At 47.0% G+C, this 22,265-nt stretch overlaps 1 protein-coding gene across 1 annotated transcript in view; it reads right to left on the bottom strand.

Annotated features, from left to right (window-relative positions):
* Nucleotides 1-22,265, bottom strand: part of EPHA1 (EPH receptor A1) — a 40,317-nt gene that overhangs the window by 17,705 nt on the left and 347 nt on the right. The window contains exons 2-4 of the mRNA XM_014947563.1: nucleotides 19,223-19,290; nucleotides 5,919-6,194; nucleotides 2,318-2,708 (exon numbers count right to left, since the gene is read on the bottom strand). Coding sequence (XP_014803049.1) covers nucleotides 2,318-2,708; nucleotides 5,919-6,194; nucleotides 19,223-19,290 — 735 coding nt within the window. The remainder of the gene's footprint in view (nucleotides 1-2,317; nucleotides 2,709-5,918; nucleotides 6,195-19,222; nucleotides 19,291-22,265) is intronic.

Here is a 22,265-nt window from a genome sequence, read left to right on the forward strand (position 1 = left end):
GAAAGCGCCGCCCGGGCAGACCGGGGAGCCCGGCTCCCATCGCTGCCTGCTCTCCCCCCGCCTCCTCTGGGTGCCTCGGGCTCCCCTGGGCAGAAGCCGAGGAGCGGCTGCCCCCGGGTCTCCCCCCCGGGGAGCGCAGCCGGCGGGGCCAGGCGCACAGCCCGCAGCCCCGGCTCCCGCCCAGCCCCTCTGGCCGCCGGCACCTGGTTTCCCCGAGCCCTTGGGCACCCGGCGACGAGATGGGCAAAACAGGCCTGGGAAAGGGCCTGCTCGCCAGAGGGCAGAGAGGGTGGTTGGGGCCCTCCCTCCCTTCATTCCTTCCTTTCTTCCTCCCTCCTACAGGTGCCCATGGGGAGGCTGCCAGCAGGCACCCTGCAGCCGACAAACCTGCGCTGACAGGGAGCTGGGCTCCCCCCACACACCCTGCAGAGCCCATCAGGGAACCAGGACACGGGCCAGGAGGGCACATCCAGCCCATCTTTATGCTCACGGTGAACTGCAGGCTTGAGAAGTTCATGGTGGGGCTCTGGGTTTATCGGCAGCAAAGTGGGCGATGCTGTGAGAGGGTGAGACGCGGTGCTCTGGGCAGGCACAGCTTCTCCTGCATCATGGGATGGCTAAGCCAGAGCTTTATGCAGTTGGGAATTCACCGAGGGGTTGAGCAAACTAGTTCAGAACCTCAGCCTCTGGCTTTCTGTTGCCTCCTGTCCCGTAACAGAGATCAGGCTCTCCTCCCTGTTATGAGGCAAAGGTTATTGTTTAGCTTTCATTTTTTTTTCCCTGTTCCTACGCAAGGCAAAACTCGGAACCAGAAGACACTGCCTGGAGGTCTTCCTCCATCTTGTCCCCCTTTTTTATGTTTGAAGGAAAAGTCCTTCATCTTCTGAGGACAAAAGCAGAATCTCTGACCTTAGTTTTTATCCTGACCTGGATTCTTCCCTGTCCTTTGCACAACACCTGATCTTTTCTGTAGAGGGAGAGGATATCCCGTAGCAGGCATTCACCTTCTCTGATCCTCCAGTAAGACACCGCTCTGGGCATGAAATACCTCTCCCTACCCCATTCTAGGTTCTCCCTTCTTCCCTTCCTCTCCTGGTAGACCCCCCCCACCCCCCCCAGTCCCTACTGATCCTACAAAAGACACTTCTGGCTGCAGCTGTACTTGGGCGGAGTGGGATAAAAGCATAGATGTAGAATGAACCTGTGCTGTGATAGCAGGCAGGGCCTGTCCAGGCATGACAGCTTCCCTGCCCCTTCCCAGGGGAGTGCTCTCAGGAGGGCGGGGAGACAGCTCGGTAGCACCTAAGTGGAAAAACTGGCTGGGCTGTGTGAGGAGAGGGGATTGCTGGAGAAAAGCAAGGATCTTCTCCTTCAACCTTCACCAGCTCCCCAAGCAAAATGAGCAGCAAGCAGTGGGGGCTCATAGGGGCACCAGATCCTTGTAGCAGGGCAAAGGCAGAACAAAGCAGAGAGAGAGGGGGCACCCCGCTGGCCCTGAGAGCAGTGCATGAATTCCTTTTTCTATATGCCCTACCCTTGTGCCACATGGCTCTGACAACAAGAGCTGAGACGTGCTGTCTTTTACATCCCTGCCTGCAGTAATACATGTCCCCCAAAACATCACACACATGCTCTCTCCTGACAAACACACAAAGTTGCCCTAAGAAGCTGGATCCTGTCCCCTCTGTGGCAAAGGGAGAGCCCTGCAACTGCCTGCTCCAACAACCCTGGCTCGCTCTGTGGCTCCATTATCCTGGTGACTCCTGTGCTTGCTAATTGGTCTTCCTCAGAAATGAGCCAGGTGCTGAACGTGTTGTGCAATGTGCTTTACATGGTTTCCCATGGCAGAAGGGCCACCCCAGTCCAAGCAGAAGGGGACACACAGGAGAAACTTGCCTCCCTCCGGCTCCCAGCTTTCTAGTCACGGGACAAATACACTGTTCCATGTGTCTGACCTGCCTGCCCTGAGAGAACAAGGCTGCCATTTAAGGGTTGGGAACCAGTTGTTGAGTGAGTCAGTGTCAATCACACAGTTACAGCTCGCAGAAACTAGCTGCAGAGCTGAAGGCTCCTGGATGAAGCCCAAGAGGGAGTGGAGAGGTGTGTGCAGGTCTTACACCTGACACATGAGGGGGAAAAAGAGGAGCGAAAGAGGGGAGGAAAGGTATAAGATACACCTGGCTGGCACAGAGGGCAGGCAAGAGAGGCAAGACCACACTAACTCCCCTGATCCCACTTCATGCCTACAGATGCTCTGATCTCCAGCTCCCTGGAACCTCTCCCATGGCCTACAGCCAGTGTCTGTCTGCATACTCACCTACGCAGCTCCCATCGACTTCCTCAAACCCCACAGCGCAGAGGCATCGGCCCACAGGTACCAGCCACTCCCCGTCGGTGCTGCAGTGCATCCTCGGGGGAGAGCCCTCTTCTTCAGCCGCGTGCTCCACGCAGACCCCGGGCACCTCTGTCAGCCCCTCAGAACCTGCCAGCGTCTCCGGGAAACGGGCCAGGCCCCTCACTGCTTCTGGACAAGTCTTGTAATACACTCGGACAGACACCATCGCCACGCAAGCCCCAGAGTTCTGGAAAGCCAAGTAGAAACCCCGGCGAGACAGCTTCCCGATGGGGCACACTTCTGTGTTCAGCTGCATGGCGCCCGATTCGATGTCTCTGCTTGTGAAGCTTCGATCTGCTGCCACGGTGTTGAGCTAAGGAGAAGAGAAAAAGACAACAGTGTTAACCTCTGAGAAGGCAGCAGCGGCCGAGATGCCCACACCTCTCAATCTTCTTTACTCCAAGGCTCTTTAAAGGCCGTATGGTCAATTGTTTCTAATGCTAGTGCACTGCATGCTTCCTTTCCACGTGGAGGAAGTGTTAGCAACAGGGTCCACATCCCTTCTCGCCTCCCTGCTTTCCACCATCTCCTGTCAACTCTTTTGTGTATCCCTCGATACACCAGAGGGACGGGATGTCATCCAAAAGGACCTGGACAGGCTGGAGAGGTGGGCCCAGGTGAACCTCATGAGGTTCAACAAGAGCAAATGCAAGGTTCTGCACCTGGGCCAGAACAATCCTCACCATCAGTACAGACTAGGGGGTGAGGTATTAGAAAGCATCCCTGAGGAAAGGGACTTGGGGGTGCTGGTGGATGAGAAGCTGGACATGAGCAGGCAGTGTGCAGCTGCAGCCCAGAAGGCCAATCGCATCCTGGGCATCAAAAGATGCGTTGCCAGCAGGTCCAGAGAGATGATTCTTCCACTTTACTCTGCTCTGGTGAGACCTCACCTGGAGTATTGTGTGCAGGTCTGGAGCCCTCAATATAAGAAGGACATGGACCTGATGGAGCGGGTCCAGAGGAGGGCCACAAGGATGATCAGGGGGATGGAGCACCTCTGCTACGAGGACAGGCTGAGGGAGCTGGGGTTGTTCAGCCTGGAGAAGAGGAGGCTCCAGGGAGACCTAATAGCAGCCTTCCAGTACCTGAAGGGGGCCTACAGGAAGGCTGGGGAGAACCTGTTTAGAAAGGCCTGTAGTGATAGGATGAGGGGCAATGGCTTCAAGCTGGAGGGGAACAGATTTAGACTGGAGATTAGGAGAGGGTTCTTCACTGTGAGGGTAGTGGAGCACTGGAACAGGTTGCCCAGGCAGGTTGTTGAGGCCCCATCCCTAGAGATATTCAAGGAGAGGCTCGACGAGGCCCTGGGCAACCTGGTCTAGTTGGGGGTGTCCCTGCTGACTGCAGGGAGGTCGGACTAGATGACCTTTGGAGGTCCCTTCCGGCCTGGGCAATTCTATGATTTTGCAGTCATTCACTGGTCTTACACAGTACACTATGTTCTGGGTCTCTGATCTCAGAGGTCTTTAGGAACTGCCCCAAAGCAACAAATTCCTCTTCCATGAGATTTTTTTCTCTGTTTGCAAATTGTATGCAGTAAAATCAAAACAATAGTTAGAGTTGTGTTTGAAATTGACCAGTGAATTACAGCCACCTATTTCTAGGCTCTACATAGAATCATAGAATCATTGAGGTTGGAAGAGACCCTTGGGATCATCGAGTCCAACCATCTACCCTACTCTACAAAGTCCTCCCCTACACCATGTCCCTTAGCACTGCATCTAAACGGCCCTTAAACACATCCAGGGACGGTGACTCAAGCACCTCCCTGGGCAGCCTGTTCCAATGCCCGACCACTCTTTCAGTGAAAAATTCCTTCCTAATGTTCAGTCTAACCCTCCCCTGTTGGAGCTTGAAGCCGTTCCCTCTCGTTCTATTGTTAATTACCTGTGAGAAGAGACCAGCACCAACCTCTCTACAGTGTCCTTTCAAGTAGTTGTAGAGAGTGATGAGGTCTCCCCTCAGCCTCCTCTTCCTCATACTAAACAGCCCCAGCTCCTTCAGCCGCTCTTCATATGATTTGTCTTCTAGGCCCTTCACTAGTTTCGTTGCCCTCCTCTGCACTCGCTCCAGCACCTCAGATCATCTACTGCAAGGTGCTTCTCATGCAGCACTCAACGTTATTTCAGCACTGTAGACACTTGGCTCAAAAATGCTCCCATGCTCTTACATTCCCACTGCCTCAGCAAACAAAGGATGAGAGGGAGGGAGAGACGCTCTCAATGTTTGGGCAAATGGGAAAGGCCTCCGCGGCATCATGTGATATGGAAGAGCTGGAATGCAGGTGGGGTGGCCTTTCTTCCTAGAGTGCATGATGGTGGGGTGGCCCTTCTTCTTCTCAAGAGTAAGCGCCTGATAATTGATCCTCTTCACCGCAAGCCCTTCCCCATTGCATGACACCACCTGCTCCGTGTAGCTGGGTGGCAGATGAAAGGATCTGCACAGCAGCCACATCTGGCAGTGGGATCCTAAGGCAGCTTTAGGAATTGCGGAGGTACCGCACAAATTCCCAGCTGCAGGAGAGGTGGAGGAGCACTGGGGAGGGAGGGGAAGCCATCACAAGAGTAAGCGCCTGATAACTGATCCTCTTCACCGCAGGCCCTTCCCCATTGCATGACACCACCTGCTCTGTGTAGCTGGGTGGCAGATGAAAGGATCTGCACAGCAGCCACATCTGGCAGTGGGATCCTAAGGCAGCTTTAGGAATTGCGGAGGTACCGCACAAATTCCCAGCTGCAGGAGAGGTGGAGGAGCACTGGGGAGGGAGGGGAAGCCATCACCGGAGCCCTGCTCTGCCTGTGGTGGCTGGTTCTTTGTTTTTATCACATCATTTCAAGTGCAGAGGAAAGGGCAGTCAAATAATTTAGGTCTGTGGCTTCTTTTAGGACAGAACCGGGGTATAGAAGTTCCTTTACACAAAATCTGAGGTTCCCCGTTCTGCAATTCAAATGTTTCCACAGCAAGAGGGCACTATGTTGGGGGAAACAGCAGTTAAAATATAGCAGTGCTAAATACCTTCACACAAGGGAGAATTTCATTATAGCAAGCCATCACCTCCAGTTTTAGAAAAAAAAAAGACACTGTATTTGTAACAATCAAGAGTAAATGGTCAGGAGCACAGAGACCTGAAGTGGACTCTGTTCATCACTTGGTCTGATCTTGCTTTGTTACCTACAGCAAGTCAAATTCCTTCGGTCTCTGCTTTATTATTTCTAAAAATTGGTGTAACCATCTAGCATTTTAGAATCCTTACCTATATGGTGTTGAGTTAAATATGTGTTTATGCAGAATGGAGGGCTGATCTCATTTGAAAACCCCTGTTCCTCCTGTGGCAAAGACAGCATGACAGAGGGCAGGGAGGGCAAAGTTTATTCTAAGGACAGCACTTACTATCCGTGCCCCTCCCCAGGTGATGGTTCTGCTGGCCTCCCCCAGTCAGCAAGACACACCTAGTTTAAGCTGAAAGATATGACTAGTTTAAGCAGAAAGATATGACTCATTCTTCACCCCCAGCGTTACGGACCTTGATGAACAGCGGGCGGCGGAACTGGATCCCAACATCTTGTTCAGACTCCATGTAATAGAGATTGAAGGTCTCTTTGCAGGTCACCACTTCGCCTCTGAAGCTCTTACAGTCCCTCACAGTAAACTTTAGCTCCACGTAAACGCGGGAGGCTGCCTCACCCCGATAAATCCAGTTGGTGCGAAGCCAGTGATCAGTGTCACCCTCGGAGAGCACACTGCAGTCCTGGTACATATAGACCGGGGTACCATTTATCATCTGCTGCACTTCACTCCACTGCTCCAGGGTAGAAAAAAACACACATTGTTAGACAGATGTGAGAAAACAAGTTTCACTTCAAATATGACAATATCTAGCCTAAAAGATGCATTCCCATATAGCATTCAGGGCTCAGAGCCTGGCTAGTAAAAAGATCTCTTACCCCGAGCCCCATATCTGCCCAAACTCTTTACATAGGGAGGAAAGAGGATGCTGTCATCAGGTTCTGACTTGTGACAAACTGAAAGGAACAGCAGTGCATGGACCCTTGAACATGCCCTTCATCCTATCTCGGTTCCAATCTCTTTCTTTCATACACTGTCTTATCTTAGATTGAGAAAAAGGCCCACTACTCCCATGTATTGGCCACGTCTCTCTGGTCACCCTTTACATTCAGTGTGTAGGAAGGAGATCACACCATTACCTGTCCCTGAAAATAATGCACAGCAGTCTGGAGTAAGAGAACACATGGCCTGACACAATGGGAAGGTCAGCTGCAGAAAGACTGTGCTAGGGCAGGCACTCATTAATTTGGAGTTCATGCTTCTTTATGTGTGATATTTTGCAAACCCTAATTTAACTATTAAAACTCAGTTGATTTTCCTGACTTCATACTGGGTTCTGCTTCATCCCCAGGCAAATCGTGGCTGAGAGCAGGACATGGGCCCAGCTGGTTATATGACCTCACTGATACTGTTCGTATGAATCCAGTAGGGTTTGATACATATTTTAACATACACTTTTGCTGAATTTTATGTGGTTCTACCTTTGTTTCCTCACCACAGGTCAGATACTCAAAAGTGAATATTCTTTGCATTTTGTAAGCTGCACATGAGAACTGAAAACTTGGAAAGCAAGGTTTTGTCCACAGGGAAAATAACTTAGATCCTTTTTTTTTCCCCTTGTGCTTAAGACTGGCTTTCTCATTATGCTTTAAGTGTTTAATCAAATTAAATTGAAACAAGTGCCCACATAGGTATTGGCACAAGTTTAAGCATCTTGGTTTTAAATCACACCCCAGGTTAAGATGCAATTTAAAGAAGGCCTCAGTCTCTATATTACTCCAAGCTTGTCAAGTCTCATGGGTTGAGCGTGAGACTCACACGTTTCTCCAGCAGCACCACCACCACCTTGGGTACTCCCAGCACAACCCTGCAGCCTCTCTCCTCCCACAGACCCGGTCACTCTACTAGTGGAATACAAGAGATGGACCCACAGACTGCCAAAGAAGGCCCTCTGCTTCCATGCCAAGACTTCGAGCCACCTCCAGTACAGCCCCACTCTGAAAACCACCAAGAGGTTCCACTCAAATATGAGGAGAAACTTCTTCACGGTGAGGGTGACAGAGCCCTGGAACAGGCTGCCCAGGGAGGGTGTGGAGTCCCCTTCCTTGGAGATTTTCAAGACCCGCCTGGATGCTCCTGAGTAACATGCTCTGACAAGCTCTAGGCAATCCTGCTTCAGCAGGGGAGTTGGACTAGATGATCTCTATGGTCCCTTCCAACTCTAAAATTCAGTGAAATTCAGTGAAGAGTGCTTTCTCTGAGCTAGCAAGCCCTGCTGACAGCACAAGCTCCTATCTGGCTGATTTCAGACGTTTACCTAAGTGCCTGCTAACAGTCTCCTCCCAGGAAGTTCTCCCGATGATATCTATGTGTCCCTTCTTGTTTCCTTTTTCTCCATATAATTAATCTTCAGCGTTACCCCACCCTCTTAATCTGATTCAGCTGGCGTATACCTGCACCACACAGGATTTACACTTGTTTCACTTACCAGAGGTCAAAGGTAGTGAGAGAAATGCACTGATCAGTCCCAGCTGATCAACCGGAACGGGCAATCACTTAATTGCCCCTTGCATGATTTCATTAAAGAACTTCTGGAAAATGCTACACAACTGAATTTACAACACATCCTGAAGCAGATTGAAATAGAAGAAAAGAAGTTAGAAAGGGGAATAAGAGCAAAGTAGCTTCCATAAGAAACTTCCATAAAAAGCCGGTGTTAGGACTGGCTTTTAGAAGCATTTTTCCATGGGTGTCTGCCTCCACCAAGCTGATGGGAAATGCATAATTGCATTTGAAGGCTGAGAGTCAGACAAGTTTCCATTAGCAGTTTATCCTAAGGCAATGCCACAGACGAGTGTCACCAGAAAGCGATTTTTGCATGTCTCACCAAAAGACATAAGCTGTTGTGATGCGTGTCCTGAATATATACCATTTTCAAAACTTAAGTGACACAGGACCAAAATTTCATTTTCAACAGCGACAACTCTAGCAGAAAGATTTTGTTTAAACTCTACTGCTGGAAAAAATCCAACTGCTAACTCCTATATTTCTTAGCTCATCTCAGCCCAGCTTCTTCCAGACTGAGCTCTTCAGGGCAAAGATGCTTAGCACTGACTATTGCACAGTTTCATATGCAGTGTGGTGGAAAGAAATAACAAGGGAGTCAGACTTGGGTTTTCTAGACTCTACTGCTGATGGGTAAAGGAAGTAAAATGAGGATATTAGTTATGCTAACAATACAGAACTATTGTTAAATATGCTTGTGACTTCTTTTCATTATTCAGTGAAGCTTTTAAATTCAAAGTAGTAGAGGAAAACTGTTACATACAACACTTAATGAAAGGGTGAGGAGTCCAGAAGTTGCTAGGCAACTGTCTCACATCCTCAAAGAATTTGCTGCAAAATCAAAACGTATGCCTCAGATTTTTAATGTAATGTTCTTAATGAGCATGTGTGGTAAAGTCTGGCTCAATCAATATGAATTACTTGGCTCTCCAGTTTGTCTGCCAATGACATTGAGTCAACGTCCTTTGATAATACAACTTGCTACCCATTTCATTCCAAAACTGTACCCTTACTCCAGCCACCAGTTTGGCCACAGGATGGTAAACATTCTTCTAGGAGAAGTGGGGACCATTGGGAGTCAAACTTCCTCATTTTAGCAGTGAGCGAACTGTGATTTTATGATGCTACAGAAAAATTTCTCATGAGATTTAGAATCACAGAAAGACTCAGGCTGGAAAGGACCTTTGGAGATCATCTAGCATATCACCAAGCAAGCTAAAGAGTTCTTAAACTGTTCACATTTTATTCTTAGAAACTCCTTTTAAACTCTTTTAAATTTAAATTCTTGTTTAAACTGTCTTTAACTAGTCTTTAAACTTTTAAAACCTTTTCAAATTCTTTACAAGTAGCTAAGAAAACAAAAGGGAATGCATTCAGGAGAAGGCCTTAAATTAGTAGCTTCACTTTCTAAAAAGTCTAAGGATGCAGCCACTGGATCTGAGAACAAAAGGGTATTCTGTATTTCTCAGGAATCCATATATTAACACAGGCACTTAGTTCCAGAGATTTGTTCTGGAAAGTCTTGGTCTGGTGGTACAATACAGAGCAAAATAATTCCAGCACTCCAATTACATGCTAAGTGAATGAAAACGTCAAAGCAAAAGTACTATCTCAATAACCTCAGAACACTGCAAGTTGGGGAAAAAAGGAAGCCAGCTTTCCTCCCATTGCTAGATTGCATTAAATAAGAAGAAAGCAGTGGTGGAGACAAGCTGTCTTTATGAAGGCAGTTCAGAATGACTTGAATGACAATCTGGAAGGGCGCCAGTAGATATTTGTAGTAAACAGTATTGGCTTGGTCTGCCTTGTGCGTAAAGATCCAAAGATAAGATAAAGTACATGCCTTTTAGTATCTGCCTTGATCAACTCTGAATTGATTATACAGTTTGAAGCTCTGAAGCCTAAGAAAAGCTTACTTTGCTTTTTCTATAAATGAGCCTTCTCTAGTGTCAAGCCTGTGTCAAGGAACCTATATAGGACAACCTACGACTCCTCCATCCATCTGTGGGATACTCTTCCCGGGATCTGACATAAGGTATAAAATGGAAACAGAGACAGTTCATATGTCTTCTTGGAACTACTGTCTCAGGCTCTGCAGGCATCAATAGAGCAGTCTCTTTTGGGTTTAATCTTTATGTGGAAAAAAAACCCAACAAACTTTTTATGATGATGAATACAAATTTCATCGTTGCTATTAAAGAGTTAGGCTACCAGTGACAGAGGCAACAGGCTGTGACACTATTGAAAATTATTAGGCTCAGAAGAGCTTGTGGTTCACAACAGTAATGCTGTCTCCATCTCCAGATTGAGAGGGACTTGCCCCATCTCCTGTCAGATAAGAGCCTGCCTGCTGTGACCTATATTTCATTTGCCTTCACATCAGCTTAGGACAGTGGCATCCAGCCCGTGGCTTGCAGAACGCTGGGGAAAGGCACAACACTGCTTTTGAGAGACTTACAGAAGGCAACAACAAGGCAAGCATCTTTCTAGTTAGCCTAAAGTTACTAAACTAAGATGTGCGTCTCCACTGGAAAAGTTAGGAGCTCATCTACCAAAAACCAGTAACTTGCTTAACTTTGGGTTAGACAGTTGCACTAAGATGAAAAGACCTGCTGAGTTAGTACAGCCAGCGACAGTGTACCCGTGCTTAGCACGTGCATCTCTTTACCATTTAATTTGCAACAGAATTCAGAGTGCTATTTCAATCCATGGAATCTCTTCCTAAAGAAAAATTGCAGAGCCCCAAAACAGCAATCTTTTTCAGCAGCAGTACAGCAGTGGTGTCCCAAGCCTGAAACCACCTAGGAAAACACGGAATGGTTCCTGTTTCTTTCCCCTGGCAGCATTTTTGCCTATGGAGTCTATTTGACTTTCGTACAGTAGCATTTGCATACTACCATAACCAAAAAAACTCTTCCTGGAATAGATTCAGAGTTGAAGGCAGTAGTACACCACAGGTTCAGCTGTACAGCATTCTCAGCTGAGTGCCTCAGAGGAAGGACTAGGACAATAGAGTCATCTTGCTGATACCTGCCATGAGATGACAGACAGCTTCTCCTCAGCTGAAATACACCTCACAAAAACCTGTCGATAGGTAAAGCTAGACCAGCCAGTCAAAAATAACAGCACCACAGTGTGTTTTGACAGTATTCCAGAATGAAGCTTCCGTGACCCTTCACTGAACGTTTCTCAATACTCTTGCAAGTTCTTTTGCTGGTGTGGAAGACAATTTAGATGATGATGATGAAAGAAGTGTGGTGACATCCCGACACTTAACTACATGAGTCCTATAACTTTAGATCTGAGAACAGCAAAGAGGCTGCTTTTATTTCTTTGATCTTTTGGCAGTGGTCAGGGAAATTTGATTTCATCACATCATCATGGAGTCTTTGACACAACTGACCACAGAAGTGATGTTTACTTGCCTACAGTATCTTTCTGGGTGAGATGATGTACTTTTTCCCCACAATGATCAGTTGATTATTGTCAGGGAGGAGCAACTGCATTGTGTAATTACTCGTCCTTTAGGGCACTAGCACACAGGTCTCCATCCCACCCATCTCCTTCCAATTTAACTTGTACTCTCAAGTTCTTACAGGAAGATAGGGTGCTAATACAAGCCACAGAGTTCCAGTGCATTGATTACAGAACCTGTTTATCAAACTTACATTCTGCTGTCTGCTTATTCTCTGAAATGTCTGGCCACATTAAGGTCTTACATGAAAACACTTCTGGTCACAACAGATGCTATTAGGTGAGGGATAATGATACTCTAACACATCATCTAGGTATTTTGGAACATTTGTTTGGTATATATCCATTTTGCTAACACCCGCTAACAATACCAATAACTACGAAAAGGACAGGAGTGGAAAATCAGATGATGCATCTTAAGAGTTCAGCATTCTCAACTAAAGTCATATTAACAATAAAGCAAATGTTAGCACTCATGTTATTTTTGCATTACACCGTCCATCGCATAGGATCCATCCTAAATGGAAGTGATTTGTTTTGGGTTTTTTGGGTTTGTTTTTTTTCCAAGGCAAAGGTCTTTGTGTGGTGTGAGTTATGGATTTGTATGGTGTGTGAAATATACTTTTACTGTAAATATATTTACAGAGAACCTGGGAAATTACTCTGATGACGGTGGGCAATACTTGCTCTGTTCATATAGGTTCCTTTAAAAGACAAGTGACAGATCAGGTGGAATCCTACACAGGGACAGGATAATTGTGCCTTTTCTCTGAGATGATCAAATCTGCCAGGAGCAAAGAAGCTGCAGGAGATGGCAGCATGAAACCCACAGTGAGGAGCTAGCAGGCTGCAGATCAAGCATAGAGAAGCCAGGAACTAGGCCTCAGAAGCGATTGAAACAACCTTCCAAGAAGTCAGAGGGAATGGGAATGTTTTTCTGCCACTTTGCCTCTGAGATGGTAAGAATCATACTTCAAAGTATAGATCCATCCAGCAAGGACACAGCAGGCAACAAAAGATATAAAGCCTTTCCTTTCTAACCTGCCTGCAAAATCACCAGTTCTTTGGTTGGTATTATAATAAAAGTTGTTTTGTTTTGGGGTGGTTTTTTGGTTGTTTTTTTTTTTTTTTTTTTTTCTAACCTGCCTGCAAAATCACCAGTTCTTTGGTTGGTATTATAATAAAAGTTGTTTTGTTTTGGGGTGGTTTTTTGGTTTTTTTTTTTTTTTTTTTTACTTTAAATAGCCTGTTAGTCTTCTCGAAGGACCTTGCAGACTCATCTCAAAGCTCCATCTGACTTGCGGTACTTTTGTGTTGACGTGAGAACGCTCAGTGAACCTTGTCCACTCTCATTCAGCAGCTATAAAAGGGTGAATCAGCTTCCTGAAGCTGCTAGGCAACAGTGCTGTCATCACTCTGGTGCCTGAGCAGCCGTGGTGTTGCATGCCATGGCTGTACAGCATCGTCGCGTTGGCTCCGTCTTTTCTGCCCTTCAGGTCACAACATGGAGTTCACCAGCCGAGATTGCTGCTTGGACCTGTGGCAGTGGCTTCAGCCTCAGCTACCTGGTTGGTGGCTCATGCAATCCAGCCTACAGTACAGTGATTAATTTATACTTCCTCTCATCTCACTTTTTTTACTCTCTTCTCTTATGCCTGATACTTAAATTGAGAGCAGGCTGAGGTACATACTGCTACTCTATTTCAGGTTCAGAGGTGATGACATCCCTTTGAGTTAGATCATCAAGGACACGCATTGTCACCAGTTGTGGTAAGAGATGCACACAATAGCATTTCTGATGGTTATTTTTCACACATGCTACAAAAAGATAGTTGGCTGAGACTTTTTCCAGGTAAGACTATCCGAGTAAGATACCAAGAAGTCTGATTAAGTGAACTGCCCAGGTTTAATAAAATAGAAGTACTGTTCTGGAATCACTTGCAGGTTGAGGGCTGTGTGGCCCGCAACACTACTTCCTTCATGGCCAACAAAGTAGAATAGAATATACAATTTCAGTTGGAAGGGACCTACAATGATCATCTAATCCAACTGCCTGACCACTTCAGGGCTCACCAAGTTAAAGCATGTTTTTAAGGATGTTGTCCAAAGGCCACTGACAGACACGGGGCATCAACCACCTCTCTAGGAAGCCTGTTCCAGTGTTTGACCATCCTCTCAGTAAAGAAGGCCGGGCACAGCTTTGAACCATTCCCACGTGTCCCATCACTGGATACCAGGGAGATCAGAACCTCCCTCTCCACTTTCCCTTCTCGGGAAGCTGCAGAGAGCAATGAGGTCACCCCTCAGCCTCCTTCTCTCCAAACCAGACAAGCCCAAAGTCCTCAGCTGTTCCTTACAGGACATTGCTTCCAGCCTTTTCACCAGCTTTGTTGCCCTCCTCTAAACACATTCCAGGACCTTCACATTCTTCTTAGGCCCAGACCTGCACACAGCACTCGAAGTGAGGCCACATCAACGCTGAATACAGCAAGATAATCACCTCTTTTGACCAGCTGGGGATGCTGTGTTTGATGCACCCCAGGATGCGGTTTGCCCTCATGGCTGCCAGGACACACTGCTGGTTCCCATTGAGCCTGCTGTCAACCAGCATCCCCAGGTCCCCTCCTGCAGGGCTGCTCCACAGCCCTCCTCTCCCAATTTCTACTTGTGCCCAGTGTCACTCCGTCACAGGTGAAGAACTGCATTTGGACTTGTTAAATTTCATCCCATCAATCACAGCCTAATCCTCTAATCTATTTAGATCCCTCTTGCAAGGCTCCTTGCTCCTCAAGAGCATCAACAGCACCTCCCAATTTAGTGTCATCAGCAAACTTGCTAATGGTGCATTCAAGTCCCCTCCTGCAGGGCTGCTCCACAGCCCTCCTCTCCCAATTTCTACTTGTGCCCAGTGTCACTCCGTCACAGGTGAAGAACTGCATTTGGACTTGTTAAATTTCATCCCATCAATCACAGCCTAATCCTCTAATCTATTTAGATCCCTCTTGCAAGGCTCCTTGCTCCTCAAGAGCATCAACAGCACCTCCCAATTTAGTGTCATCAGCAAACTTGCTAATGGTGCATTCAATTCCTGCAACCAGGCCTATCTGTCTGAGCAGAAGTGGTGGGAACAGAAACCAGCCACCAGCTGTTACTAACATCTAGGACCTCTTAGTCCGGTGGAACAGTCTCTCATCTTGCTAGAACCCAAAGGCATGTAAACATTGTGTGGTCGGCGATATAAAACTTGCTGACAGGTCACAAGTACTTGATCTAGTCTATTACCTAAAGAAAATAATTCAGCAGTGCAGAATTTGTACTATGCCTGGGACTTAATAGAAAAATAACAGCATAAAAAAATAAAATCTAAGCACTGGCTTACTCTAACTGCATTCACATAACTTTGACAGCTGCTCTGTTCACAATCAGACTTCCTGTGAAACACGGGGTGCAGAACTGCCCAAGAATTACCTCATTTCCAACATTTTTCAGGTGGTTTTGGAGCCACAATAGTTGCAGTTAGTGGCTATGTACAAGTATCATCTGGGATATGTTAGATCAATGGCATTAAATGCAGATCCTTAGTCCTGTGTGAAGGCAGACTGAAAAATATTGAGCACAGCGGGTGCCAGGCACACTGGGAGAGCTGGCAGAAAATTTGCAACTGATAGCAACACTTTGAAGTATGTGTGGAAGCAAGCAAGGGTACGGAATAGCCAGAAAAAATTATGTCCTCCATCTCGCCATGCACAGGATTGGGGAGCCCTAAAGAAATGTCAGGGCAAGTAAATTCTAGACTCCTGACACCTTCAAAGCGATCATCATTCACTGTCTAATATATGTTAAAAGGAATCCATCACTAGTACTGTAATACACCTCCCCATACCCAACTGGTATTGCTATCTCATAAGTTCAAAGACAAAAAAAATTTTATCAAGGATTTTGTTAGATGATAGGGGTGGATTGAAGATAAGAAAGTGATTACAAGAACTACAATCTGCCTTTTTAAGGGCTTGGTGTGGTGGGTTGATCCTGGCTGATGCCAGGTACCCACCAAAGCTGCTCTGTCACCCCCCTCCTCAGCTGGACCCAGGGAGAGAAAATATAATGAAAGTTAGATAAGGGCAGGGAGAGATCATTCACTAATTATCATCATGGGCAAAACAGAGTTGAGTTGGGGAAATTAACTTAGTACCAATCAAATCAGAGAAGAAAAATGAGAAATAAAACCAAATCTTAAAACACCTTCCCCCACCCCTCCCTTCTTCCCAGGCTCAACTTCACTCCTGAATTCTCTACCTCCTCCCACCAAGGAGCACAGAGGGACTGGGAACAGGGGTTGTGGCCAATTCATAACATGTTGTATCTGCTGCTCCTTCCTCTTCGTGGGAGAGACTCCTCACACTCTTTTTCTGCTCCAGCATGGGGTCCTTCCCACAGGAGACAGTCTTCCATGAACTTCTCCAACGTGAGTCCTTCCCACGGCCTACCAGTCTTCACAAACTGCTCCAGCATGGGTCCCTTCCATGGGGTGCAGTCCTTCAGGAACAGACTGCTCCAGCATGGGTGCCCTTTGCGGTCACAAGTCCTGCCAGCAAACCTGCTCCAACGTGGGCTCCTCTCTCCATGGGGCCACAGGTCCTACCAGAAGCCTGCTCCAGCATGGGCTTCCTGCAGGGTCACAGCCTTCTTCAGGCACATCCACCTGCTCTGGTGTGGGCTCCTTAACAGGCTGCAGGTGGATATCTGTTCCACCATTTAACCTCTGTGGGCTGCAGGGGGACAGCCTGCCTCACCATGGTCTTCACCACAGGCTGCAGAGGAATCTCTGTTCCAGGGCCTGGAGCACCTCCTCCCCATCCTTCTTCACAGACCTTGGTGTCTGTAGAGTTGTTTCTCTCACATATTCTCCTCTCTCCAGCTGCCACTGCTGCACAGCAACTTTTCCTCCTTCTGAACTATGTTATCCCAGAGGAGCTACCACCATCACTGAAGCCTCAGCCGTGGCCAACAGTGGGTCCATCTTGGAGCCAGCTGGCATTGGCTCTATCAGACATAAGGGGGGGTGCTTCTAGCTGCTTTTCACAAAAGCCACCCCTGAACACACACACACACCCGCTACCAAAACCCTGCCATGCAAACCCAATACACCTAGTCTCCAATAGCAGCTTAAAAATTAATGAAACCCTTTCTAAACAGATACTACAAAGCAAGCTAGCACAAATCTTTCACCAAACAAACTTCTACACACACTTCAAAGTACGGACACTTTCATGTAAAAACTATCTTTAAGCTTAGGTGAGATTTCAGTGCCAGTTAATGTACTCTGGAAGTCCAGAAAAATGACTCATGCTGTCCAAAACTGACTGCTATGCAGATCAGTGTTCTTAGGCTGAGCATGTGTTAACAGAAGCATTGTCTAAGCTGGATACAGACCGTGTCTGACCATTAAACAATCACAGACATCAAGCCACTCCATCCATAGTCATTGGCTAAAAGTGAGGAGAAAACAAAGGCGTAGTTCTGCCTCCACAGAATCATCCAACCTCTCCTGGGCTATGCCTCGGAGACCTTGTCCACATAAAGCATGAAAATCCCTCGCAGCAAATTCCTCCTCTATGTGATAAGCGTATTGACACAAATCCAGCTCACAGATAGGAGATCTGTGGCATCTGAGGTTAGGTACAAGTAGCATTGTTACACGAAATACACCCTTCAAATCTGTATGCAATACAGCTCGGGTGTTTCCAGCCTGTTACTAATCAAGCTAGGCAGATTATTCAGTATTAACCTTAGCTCTTTTGTGTCAAAAAAAAATGTCCTGAATTAATCTGCTCTCCTTCAAACATATTTACTTCTCCATTTTGGAAGAATCTTTTCAGAAACAGTTGTTCAAAGTTCTGATTCCAAGAGAATCACCCATTGTTCCCTTTTTGCTTGTGGCAATTTGTCAGCCTTCCACCTAACAGTTATTGGGAAATGACGCAATCAGACAAACCCCTGCAAAATTTTTGCTCCTCAGAAGTCAATGAATCTATTCTTCATCCTCTGCGAGTTTATCTGTCATCAGTATCCTGATCTATTAGTTTAGGTCACTCGCAGGCCATGTTTTCCAGCATCTTCTACAATTCCCCAGTTACAACTACTATATTTTAAACTTACGTATTTTAGAAAGCAGATGCAGCACAAGCAGAAGGGTATGCCAACTCCTAGCACTGCTGTGGACCTACTGTGCAAAAATCAGATGTTCTGTAACAAAGGTTTTGTCGTCTTTCTATCAGATTATTTTTAGAATGCCCTTTTCAGTGTGGGTTTTTTTTTCCCAATCTCTTCAAGAGGCAGACTTCATCCTGAACATGCCTGCAGCCTAGTATTAGGTTAAAATTACCACACAGACAGTTGATGGGGACAACAAAGGGAACAATGGGCAAAACATGATCTACATGTATGTCTCACTAGGGCACCTGTTTTGAGTAAGGTATAATAATAATAATAACAACAACCGAAACAGCTGTATGAATGAAACAAATGCAGTTACACCAGTATAGGAGAACCTCACTGTCTGGCTCCAGTTCACCCAACAAGACTACCAGGAGTAGGAGGCTGGGGTGAATTTAAACCAGCCACAGTACATTACAGAGGAAAGTTATGAAAATGAGTTAGGAACAGGCTGAACCCAGGTCTACTTTATAAGCAGCAAAGGTAAAGACTCTTTCTCCATAGGAGAGCTTGGGGCTTGCTACAAAGACAAGAGCATGGATGAGGTACTGGAACTATACATTAACATACGTCCTTCTAAATACTGCAGCATAGTCCCTGAATTCCTTTTCTTTTGTGCCTTCCTTCCACCACTCCCACAGTCCTGCTGTTACAAAGGAAACCATCTTTGATAACGTGGGTTTGTGACGCTAGAGGGGCTGCTCAACTGCACTTCACACAAAATAGCTGTACTTGTACAAAAATAGCCAAGAACTCAGCTGCCTTTTGGGGTCCAATTTTGTAGTGGTTTCAGGAATAGATTCTGAAGCACTTCTGACAGCTCAATTTTAGTCATGAAACAGAGAGAAATTCCTCTCTCATTATCAGCTCTTTGGGCCAAACAGAGTGTTAGGGCTGGGTGTAAAGTCCTAGGACCTTGCAGCCCACCCAGTGCCTGATGCTGCCCTATGAGTTCCCAGTTATTCCTTCAGTCAGCTGCTGAGTTAAAAAAATGTGTAACTGAATCATTCAGTTCAGTACTCAAGAGGAAAAAAAGACAGAACAACCTTAAACAGATAAAGATTCTAAATTCTTAAGAGACTGGGAGACAGAAATACTTCTCCCATGGCTATTTGCCCAGAAAAGGAGACATGAGATCTATTTGCAGCATGTTAGGATGAAAAACTGGGTGATGATTTGATTTTTCCCTATTTCTCCATTAAGTTTTAGTACTTCTTGGAAACAATGTATTTCAGGGACACTTTTAATCAAGGAGAGCTACTGGAAGTCAACAGGCATCAGAAGAGCTACTGCAAGTCAATGAGGCATTAGACCTGAAAACAGCTGGCTAGTGGGTGAGGCTGCAGAGGTGAAGAGGCTGCAAGGGAGGTTGCAATACAATATCCAGAAGAGAGTGGAGCTGCAGAAGCCCAATTGTAGGAGGCAGGGTGCAATTTCAACTTAGATTGTGCTTTTCCATCATTCAGTACTCCCAGTGGTTCCCCTTCCTTGAACGTGTGTACTCACCCCTTCTTCTGGAGGGTCTGGAAGCCAGCCCAGTTCACCCTGCGCAGTACTCGTGTCGAGCAGATCCACTGAAAACCAGAAGGGAAAAAAAATAATCAAATCGGTGACCCAACTCATATGGCCTGTGAAATGGCTTCATCCTTGTCCTGTCACAGAAGACAAAGCCTGCACTTCCTTCCTCAGGAAAGGTAAAAGGTGACTCTTTGTCACCTTTTACCATCAAAAAGGATGGGAAGATACAAGACAGTGCAGCTACTCAGGAGTTAAAAGGTTTTCCTCATGTAATAGAACCCCTTCCCTTCCACCCTTCTCTCAAGTAACACCTACACACATCCAAAAAATGCAACCCTGACAAATTTTTTGCTTCCTAGAGCAGGGCCTCAAAACGGGAGCAGGAGGTTGAAGCCTATTGAAATGGGAACCCAGCATTAGCAGCTGAACACAACTTTGCTTGGAACTGGAAGGCAGCAGACACAATGAATGAGGAGGCAGGCGATCAAATAAATTACCAACACAAAAGATCAATCGGTGTGTGGCCTAGAGGTACTATTCGGCGCTTGAAGCACAGTGGGGAAGCTACAGAGGCAGCGTGAAGTCACAGAAGGGACTTTCCACCCTCACAGTATCCAAAAGCCATGAGATGCATCACTTGCTCAGACTGCTGGGCACCTCTACCTCTGACCCAGGCTGCCCACCACCTGATGGTGGCCTGAAGATCATTTCACTCCCTCTCCCCCACGACTGTTGTAGCCAGGGCAGCAAGAAAATAACTGTGGCTCTCAGCCACAGCGTTGAGGTCTCTTGCAGAATTGCCCAGCGTGGCCGTGTTAAGCCTTGGCTCCTGGAGTCACATCACAAAGGAGAAATTCAGCGGCACGTTCATTTTTAGCCCTCAGAAAAATCTGAGGACGCGATCAGAGTTTGCCCCCAAGTCTTGATCTGAAGAGAACTTTAAACAAAAATTTATCACTTTGTAGGCAAACGGGGAGAGGGGAGAGGAGTCGGAATAAGTCGTACTGCAGGACGTGCGGCTTTGTGCCTGCCTTTGGGTCTGCCAGGACAGACCGCTGGTTTCGGCGCACCTATTGCAGCCCTGCTTTGGGAACATAGGAAACAGGAAAAATTCCATGGATTCCCTCTGAGATTCCTGTGGGTGTATTCTGAGGGGTCACTCCTGAACACCTCGGAGAAGAATTTGGGGGTGAAAGGTAGGAGGGGGAAAATATTTAAATGGCATTTAAATAAGCAGATTCCCTCCCCCTCATCTGACTGCTTTACAAATGCTGCCTGCCAACTACAAGTAATAGAGTGTAAAGTGCAGATCAGCAAGAGTCCTGTGGAATGAGGAAGCAGGCTGTGGGCCCAGAATCAGAGATAAGAGGGATTGCACTGCTGTTCTCACCTCCGAAACACCCTTTCGGGATTGGGAGAAGGGAAAAGCAGGAATCCAGGTTTTGCAAGTTGGTGGTGCTCACAGCGTGGCCATACGGCAAAACCTTCCTAGCCACAGACTCCCTGTCCAGACAAGGCTCCTCGCTCCCTTCCCTTCTGCTCTCGATCTCTCTGTTTGAGATACTATTCTGGTGGTGTTGGCTCCAAAAAAAAAAAATAAATAAAAACCAACTCTTAGGGTGAGGTAGCCTGTCCTTCCAGAACCGTCACCCAGATAATATCTATCCCACGCACTTTAGGCCTGAAGCAGTGATGTGGAAGTGAGAGGGGCTGAATGACAAGTTCTAGCAGAGCAAAGGAAAAAGGAACCCAGCAGCAGCCGGGATGGGAACCTTGCAGAGCCCATGTGCCATGCCATGCCATGCCATGATGCCACTGCACTGCCAGCAGCAGTTCCTTCAGCTGCCAAGTGCCAACTTGAAGGGGCGAAGTCCACTCTCGGGGAACACCTCTCTAAAGCGAAACCCCACGGCAGGGATTCTCCAAGGAAAGGAAGAATGAGTCAGCAGGACTTATGAGAGTACTGTGGGGTTACTTAGCTCTTTGGTCCAGAGCCTCACTGCTAGGAATCTCACATGGCTGCCCAGCCCCATGGGAGGAGGTCTCCCCAAAAAGAAGAAAGACTTCAGATAAGAGAGGAGGACGCCAGGGAAATGAGCTGTTCCCAGATGGACGCGTTAAGGAAGAGTGGATCACAGACACAGCCCAAATGAGATGGTTGAGATAGACAGGGGAGAAGTTGGGAGTGAAGTCCCCGAGTGTTACTGCCAACTACTGGTCACGCACTTCGAGAAACCAGAGCCTGTGTGGAGCTACCTTATATTACTTCTCACCTGGGCTGGCCTTCTCCACATTATCTCCCAGCTGCATCCATGTAGCTGGATCCTTAATACAAATGTGCTTGTCAAGAAGGCTTTGGTAGAACACGCGGCACTCGCAGAGTCTGAGAGGAGCCCATGGCTGAACTGCCGGTTATGACTAAGCCCTCTCGATCGAGAGCCTGCAGCAGCAAAGCAGAGGGCTGTCCTGGGGATGGAAAAGCCCCAACACCTCTCCCTGTGTAAAACAGAGACTAGAGGTCTCCGGCAGGAATTAGCTGCAGGAGGAGATAGGGAACAGGACAAAGATTTACTCTTCCTCACCTCTCCATTAATAAATTCCCATTCCCTAGATACTTCATAACCGTCGTGCAACTGGCAAGATGGAAGAAAAAAGAGAGGACTATATCTAATGAAAGGGACTAGTAGAGCAGAAGAGGAAAGGAAAGGAGTTTTAAGAGTAAGAGGTGGAAGAGGAAACTGTGAAGCCCAGCTCTACCTTCCAACACTGGCGTAGGTGAAAGAGATTATCTCACCTTCCGAGCCTCCCAAAAAACAAAAAAAAATGACTGTCCGCTTGCTCACAAGGGTTAACTCCCAAGAGGGCTTCCTGAGGAAACTGCGGGGGTGTTGAGGGGGGGAGAGAAACTTTCCAAGTTTGTGTTTAAACTTGTTATCTGCAGCGCTTGTGTTTAAGGCAAACAGAGCCCGAGAATTCCCTTGGATGGCTGGATAGGCAGAGGCGTTTGTGCTTCCACAGGGATTCGGGGGGG

This window comes from Calidris pugnax, unplaced genomic scaffold, assembly GCF_001431845.1.
Source record: "Calidris pugnax isolate Ruff unplaced genomic scaffold, ASM143184v1 scaffold175, whole genome shotgun sequence".
Classification (NCBI taxonomy): Eukaryota; Metazoa; Chordata; class Aves; order Charadriiformes; family Scolopacidae; genus Calidris; species Calidris pugnax.